This window comes from Oncorhynchus tshawytscha, linkage group LG27, assembly GCF_018296145.1.
Source record: "Oncorhynchus tshawytscha isolate Ot180627B linkage group LG27, Otsh_v2.0, whole genome shotgun sequence".
Classification (NCBI taxonomy): domain Eukaryota; kingdom Metazoa; phylum Chordata; class Actinopteri; order Salmoniformes; family Salmonidae; genus Oncorhynchus; species Oncorhynchus tshawytscha.
The window spans coordinates 18,696,909-18,704,461 of NC_056455.1; the positions used below are offsets into that span (position 1 = coordinate 18,696,909).

Sequence of the window (7,553 nt, forward strand, 5' to 3'; positions counted from 1 at the left end):
AAGGGACCCATAATAAATGCATGCTTCATAATGTAAGTATCTTTGTATAAACAAATGCTTTTTTTTGGATTGTTCAGTCTCTTATTCAAGGCATAAAAAAACATTCCTTCAATAATCCTGCGTTCATAACCAATTGGGGAAGGTAATATTTACCAGTTGTGAAGTCGTAAATCCCAGTTAGATACATTCACAAGCTTTGAACTCGCCGATTGACTAATGGCCAACAAACTACGTCAACCATAAACAAAGTACAGCTATCATGATTGTAAACAAATAAGTGTTCAAAAACAATAACAAGATTGCTTTTTATAAATAATGTTGCATTTAACTGCCGAAAATGCTGTTATGGAAGTAATTTCCTTAGTATGTGACGTCAGAGGACAGCATGTGGGAGAAGTCAGAGCTCAGGGATGATGGATAAATTTCCTACTACTAATTACCAGTTGGAGGAGCATTCAAGTGGATTTTTCCAAGATCAGGTAAGGTGAAAATATCTACAGTATATGCTACAATAATGTAAGGTGAAAATGTCTATACTACAATAATGTACTACAATAACACATGTTTGGATTCATTTACTGGAAGAAAAAAAAAGTTTACAGTGAAAAATAAAGACATTGCTTTTAGGATAAGCTTATCACTATTCCATCATCTATGATGCTATGCATTATGTTTTGACTGATTTTGAATTGATCCAGTTGGTTCATAAACTCCTATCATCCTCCTGTGTAACAATCATGACCCAGTACACCAGCCAAACAACCATAAGACAAGTGTTTCTAATCAAAATGATAAAAATAAAAACTACACCCCCGATAGAGCGCTCATCCAATCAATTATTCAGTTTTCCATGGCATGATGTTCTTCAGAGGATCGCTCACTGTTGGTGTTACCCTCCGTGCTACCGTCGGCGTTACCCTCCGTGCTACCGTCGGCGTTACCCTCCGTGCTACCGTCGGCGTTACCCTCCGTGCTACCGTCGGCGTTACCCTCCGTGCTACCGTCGGCGTTACCCTCCGTGCTACCGTCGGCGTTACCCTCCGTGCTACCGTCGGCGTTACCCTCCGTGCTACCGTCGGCGTTACCCTCCGTGCTACCGTCGGGGTTACCCTCCGTGCTACCGTCGGGGTTACCCTCCGTGCTACCGTCGGGGTTACCCTCCGTGCTACCGTCGGGGTTACCCTCCGTGCGACTGTCCGGGTTACCATATGTGTTACCGTCAGTGTTGTTGTTACTCTCGGTGTTGCTTCTTAAAAAGGAGACTCTCGTAACAGTGCTCTTTCCAGCTGTTTCCTTTCCAGATTCAATGCCAACGATGTCTGTAATAACAGATAAACACAATATGATCAACAAATTACAATTATGCTAGTAACATAACATAAGACAATTACAATTTAGAACAGTTAACACACTAAATACTCACTTGAACAATAGATATGTTGACAAAGTTATTCTCAAACCTCTTTAGGAAAGTGTGCAACTGGGTACTGGACTTCCTGACGGGCCGCCCCCAGGTGGTGAGGGTAGGCAACAACATCTCCACCCCGCTGATCCTCAACACTGGGGCCCCACAAGGGTGCGTTCTGAGCCCTCTCCTGTACTCCCTGTTCACCCACGACTGCGTGGCCACGCACGCCTCCAACTCAATCATCAATTTTGCGGACGACACAACAGTGGTAGGCTTGATTACCAACAACGACGAGACGGCCTACAGGGAGGAGGTGAGGGCCCTCGGAGTGTGGTGTCAGGAAAATAACCTCACACTCAACGTCAACAAAACTAAGGAGATGATTGTGGACTTCAGGAAACAGCAGAGGGAACACCCCCCTATCCACAACGATGGAACAGTAGTGGAGAGGGTAGCAAGTTTTAAGTTCCTCGGCATACACATCACAGACAAACTGAATTGGTCCACTCACACAGACAGCATCGTGAAGAAGGCGCAGCAGCGCCTCTTCAACCTCATGAGGCTGAAGAAATTCGGCTTGTCACCAAAAGCAGTCACAAACTTCTACAGATGCACAATCGAGAGCATCCTGGCGGGCTGTATCACCGCCTGGTACGGCAACTGCTCCGCCCACAACCGTAAGGCTCTCAAGAGGGTAGTGAGGTCGGCACAACGCATCACCGGGGGCAAACTACCTGCCCTCCAGGACACCTACACCACCCGATGTTACAGGAAGGCCATAAAGATCATCAAGGACATCAACCACCCGAGCCACTGCCTGTTCACCCCGCTATCATCCAGAAGGCGAGGTCAGTACAGGTGCATCAAAGCTGGGACCGAGAGACTGAAAAACAGCTTCTATCTCAAGGCCATCAGACTGTTAAACAGCCACAACTAACATTGAGTGGCTGCTGCCAACACACTGACACTGACACTGACTCAACTCCAGCCACTTTAATAATGGGAATTGATGGGGAATGTAAATATATCACTAGCCACTTTAAACAATGCTACCTTATATAATGTTACTTACCCTACATTATTCATCTCATATGCATACGTATATACTGTACTCTATATCATCGACTGCATCCTTATGTAATACATGTATCACTAGCCACTTTAACTATGCCACTTTGTTTACATACTCATCTCATATGTATATACTGTACTCGATACCATCTACTGTATATTGCCTATGCTCCTCTGTACCATCACTCATTCATATATCCTTATGTACATATTCTTTATCCCCTTACACTGTGTATAAGACAGTAGTTTTGGAATTGTTAGTTAGATTACTTGTTGGTTATTACTGCATTGTCGGAACTAGAAGCACAAGCATTTCGCTACACCTGCATTAACATCTGCTAACCATGTGTATGTGACAAATAAAATTTGATTTGATTTAAGTGAACAGCTGGTGCGCAATCTCTAATATTAAGTAAGTCTCGAGGTTCTGCTCGCCTGAGTTATGCCTCACGATAAGCTGTAGACCATACTATTTACCAAGAGTGTTTACCTGTATAATACATATTGTATTACCTCAACTACCCTGTACCCCTGCACATTGATTCGTTACTTGTACTCCTTATAAACAGCATCGTTATGGTTTTTAATCTCATTACAATTTCCTTTTTTACTTAGTTAGCATTGGCTCACAAAACCGCCTCTAACTTCCTTCATACTGGACACAGAGACATACAAATTATATCCAGAAGTTCATCTGAAGCAGGGGAAGTTCCCAAAACCCTGAAGTATCCCTTTAACCATCACCACAGTGTGAGATATGTCGTATTGTACAGGGATTGCGCTCACCTTGCGGATCAGTGTCATGACCACCCTCTTGATTTGACTGGATTGCAAAGGAACTCTCTCTGAGCTCTGCAGGACTGAACTGTAGGAAATATAAAAAGGACAGGCAGAAACACACCCATTCAATTGAAATTGCAATCCATTATGATAAAAGTTAAGCTATAACTACAGAGTAAACTTACAGACAGATCCCTAGGGGTGGTGACCGGCTGAGGTCCTTTGCAGCACAGCAGAGAGAAAGGTCTCTGCTTGGTCTTGGGGTGCTCCTTGAAACACAGGCTGAACACCTTTGCAGGGAGGCAGACATCCCAGTTGTCTGGATGGTCCTTCACAAGATCAGACACCATCCTGTTGGGGTGAAGGCCACCATGGTCAAAGTTGAGTATGAAATTAAAAACCAACCAAAGGAATGAGTCTAAAACACAAACCTGCTGATCAGGGTCTGTGTGGCCAGATCCAGTGATCCAACTTGCCGATGACGGTATAAGAGAGAGAACCCCCTCAGCTTCAGATGACTGTTTAAGGCAAGGTTGATCTAAACAATGAATAAATGTAAAAACACCTCATACGATTATCTAATGAACCACTCTGGACCTATTGACCGCTAGTGCATATATGAACCAACCTCAAGATTGTTGTAAGGTATGTGTAACAGTAAGTATGTGACAAAATATATTTTGCCTCACCTTACTGGTAAACTTCCTCTTTAGTCGAACAAGGATTCCAAAAGGGAATCCAAAGTGAGAGATGACTTCAGCGACATGCTGCGCTACCTCAGTAGAGCTACAACCTTTCAGGGGGAAGGCCTCCACCCATTTGGAGTAGAAGTCTGTCAAGGTCAGAACGTACTGGTGTCCGTTCGGTGTTAGGGGCAGTGGCCCTCTAATGTCCATACCCAGCCACTCCCATGCCTCTGTGATCTGGGTAAGAATGGGAGACAATGTATAGTACTGTTTTAATGACACTCTTATTGGTTTTCGATCCAGAGTGAGACATATTAGAAAAAGACAGGCCAATGAATCAATGATCAACTTGGAGGCTCTATCCCTAACCCTGTATTAGAGACTGAATGTTTACACATCCTTCATTACCTCTATTATGTGCTTGAGAGGTGGAAGTTGGAACTCCATGTTCTCACATGCCACCTGAAAATAAAGTGCATTGTTTATCAAATTCTTAGCATAAGCTATTGGTATATAGCATAAGCTACAGGTTATTCCAGTGAGCAAACAACTTACCTTCGGGGCAACATCATCTTTGAATCCCCAGCGAATACTCTGCAAAGAATAATATGAGGGAAATGTTATTAAACGTCTACATAATGCAAAAACCCAGTAAATAATCCCTATATATCTGGCAAAGCAGCAGTCCAATCAGACCACCTAGAGCCACTCACATGTGGTAGACAGTAATCACTGTGGAAGAAACCTGGGAGGGATTCAGCCATTTGGATTTCTTCATCTACATGGATATACCAACTTGAAGAGGTAACTTTTTCTGGAGCTCTGATCCGTCAAAATAGAAGTTGACAATTGAAAAAGCAAGAACTAGAAAACAGGTAGAAACCATACTGCTCTACAGTGACTTGTGCATTCCAAAAAGAGCAAATGTAACTTTCACTTAAATTCACAAGGTTATTTACTTAGCATTGTCTTTAGCCGGCTTGCTTGTCTCTGATGTGATGGTGGGGCTTGGTGTTGTGACTGGTTCAGCCACTGTAACAGCATGGGCAGCAGTATACTTCTCTGGCAACCCATCACTCTGCATGCCAAAAACAAAGATAATGACCAACATTACTGCGTGGACGATTGTACTTTAAACGTACCGCGTGTAGGCTAATCATTTACATATCAATGCTTCACTTACCAAGTGAAAACATAGCTGAGTTACATCAAATGCAATACCAAGATGGACACTAATGTGCAATGTGTGATGCAAAATACAGCCAAGGAGTTAGCCTCTTCCAGTGCCTTACCCTGGCTCTTCTACTCTGTGGGTGGATGGATGCCTGTAGAAGGAACACATTTAATTTAAATCACACTTTACAATATTGTACATCTAGTTATCATAAACTGTATTATTTGTGTAGTTAGTTCTGACTTTGGGATGTATCTCGTTAGATACATTTTTGGTTTCTGCGTACCTTCTTCTTTTGAAAGTTCTCTGGGAAGTCAAAAATGGTCGGGACTGCGTCTGGCGTGAGACGTTGACGTTTGTCCATCCGGCAAATGTACTTGTCTTCAAAGTGAATGGAGCACACACGGTGGTGGTGTTGCGGATTCCAGTCTTTCCACTTCATATTAATAATCCATCGCTTGCGTCTTTCAGGGTCATTTTTGGGGAAACTGTTACCAGAAACATTAATACACCAGCAAATTGGTATCACAAAAGTATCAAATGATGAATAGTAAATCCATAAATGATTTATGTAGATTTATAAGAGAACAGTATGGTTTATAAGAGAACATAACATATAATCCAGCTAATTAAGTTTTTTTGTCATATGTTTCCTCCTGCACACTTACGTTATTTGTACTAGCTAGCTATAACTTTTACTTTAGCTAACAATACCATAGCTAGCTACCATACCCCATAGTAGGCGTCACAGTTATGACCAAATAATTGTTACTGTTCTAATTACGTTGGTAACCAGTTTATAATATCAATAAGGCACCTCTGGGGTATGTGGTATATAGCTGATGTACCACGGCTAATAGAGTTAACGTGTCTCTCTCGAGCAAGACGGTAAAACGTACCTAAAAAATCCTACATCAGCTTTGGGACCGCGATTTTTGCAGTTGTATGCTGAACACAGTGTTGGCATTTTTGTCGCTGTGTGAAATGAACAAATATAAAATACGAGGCTAAACGTTCTCAGAGGTGATGACGCCGCCGGATGTTAATGTTTTTTACACGGGTTGCTCTTGTTCTTCTTCCTGTAGTTTTCTGGCAGACTACACGCTTTGTTGCGTATTGCTGCCTTTCACAGGTCGGAGTGTGAATTGCAAATGTTCTTCACAAATTGGGCAAACATAAAATGCACCATCTACGTCCATCTACGTCTATATAAACGCCACTTTTCACGGTTGCCAGGTATTCATAAACCGCACACAACTAGCCCAACATGTTTTTTTCTGCAGCAAGGGGAGTTGCCACATTTAGGCCAAAAAAACCTTTTGCGTAACATTATCGAGCAAATTAAAGAAGACTTATCGACATAATTTGTAACGACGTAAGAAGAACAATTCGGGTTACCATCAAAATTATTGAGAGCTAAAGTGACTAATAAAGGAATTTAAATATCGCAAGAGAAATTATAATTCGCCCTCATTAAAATAATTTTCCATCAATGGATGACGATTTAACTAATTTGATTGCTATGATTAAACAATACGGCCCGGGGAGGTGAGGAAGGCTATATGGCGAATATACCACGGCTAAATGCTGTTCTTTAACACGACACACCGTGGAGTGCCTGGATACAGCAATTAGCCGTGGTATATCGGCTATATACCACAAACCCCAGAGGTGCCTTATTGATATTATAAACGGGTTACCAACGCAATTAGAACAGTAACAATTATTTGGTCATACCTGTGGTATATGGTCTGATATGCCAGATGTTCAGCCAATCAGCATTCAGGGCTTGAACCCTCATATGCATAACTATAGATACATCCAACCGGAGAGTTTGAGGGATGAAAGTTGGACAGAGGATCTCGAAATCTCTATGCTAGAAACTCTCAGATGAATTAATAATTGTAATGTTAGGCAATTTTCTGGCAATTGTGACATTATGTGCCAGATGTTAAGACTAAAAACCGTTATAAATGGTCTATTTGGGAGATTGACTAGTCATTTCAATGTTCAGTGTTTATGATTGTAATTAAACTTTGTCATAGTTTGGTTAAATAGATGCAGATAGACTACAGCCCCTGATATGCCTACATCTAATTTCAGATCGCCTACAGTAACCTAGGCAAGATGTAAAATGAACGATTTAGCAGCTTGCTTAGTTCAAATTGTCAGACTAATTTATTCAACATGCATAGGGAGGTGATTTCGATGTAGGAACTGTTTCCCTTCTGGAATAGGCTACTGAGGATGGGGTTATAATTTCAATCACTGAATCAAATATTAATAACATGGATAGGAATTGAATAGGCCTATGCTTGTCAAAAACAGTCAGTGGGTTTTATATATATTTTATCTGTAACCTAATCTGACAGACTATTACCCTCAATCTAACGCATTCTAATAACAGCTGATCGGCAATTGCGATAGAACTGTG

At 41.7% G+C, this 7,553-nt stretch overlaps 1 protein-coding gene across 1 annotated transcript; it reads right to left on the minus strand.

Moving 5' to 3' along the window:
- Positions 1 to 560: 560 nt before the first annotated feature.
- LOC112258974 lies at positions 561 to 6,184 on the minus strand. Its single transcript, XM_042307216.1, has 12 exons — positions 6,019 to 6,184; positions 5,406 to 5,607; positions 5,238 to 5,270; positions 4,905 to 5,023; positions 4,659 to 4,767; positions 4,501 to 4,539; positions 4,354 to 4,407; positions 3,949 to 4,182; positions 3,691 to 3,797; positions 3,445 to 3,610; positions 3,266 to 3,344; positions 561 to 1,319 (listed from the first exon to the last, which is right to left on the minus strand). The coding sequence occupies exons 1-12, from the start codon at positions 6,084 to 6,086 to the stop codon at positions 841 to 843; spliced, it is 1,689 nt and encodes a 562-aa protein (XP_042163150.1). The 5' UTR covers positions 6,087 to 6,184; the 3' UTR covers positions 561 to 840.
- Between the last annotated feature and the right edge of the window lie 1,369 nt (positions 6,185 to 7,553).

Coding starts and splice junctions, on each gene's coding strand:
- LOC112258974 (XM_042307216.1), bottom strand. CDS start 6,086: ATGCCAACACTGTGTTCAGCATACAACTGCAAAAATCGCGGTCCCAAA. Junction 4,768..4,904: donor CCGGCTAAAGACAATGCTAA/GTAAATAACCTT, acceptor TTGACGGATCAG/AGCTCCAGAAAAAGTTACCT. Junction 3,798..3,948: donor AGAGGAAGTTTACCAGTAAG/GTGAGGCAAAAT, acceptor TTCATTGTTTAG/ATCAACCTTGCCTTAAACAG.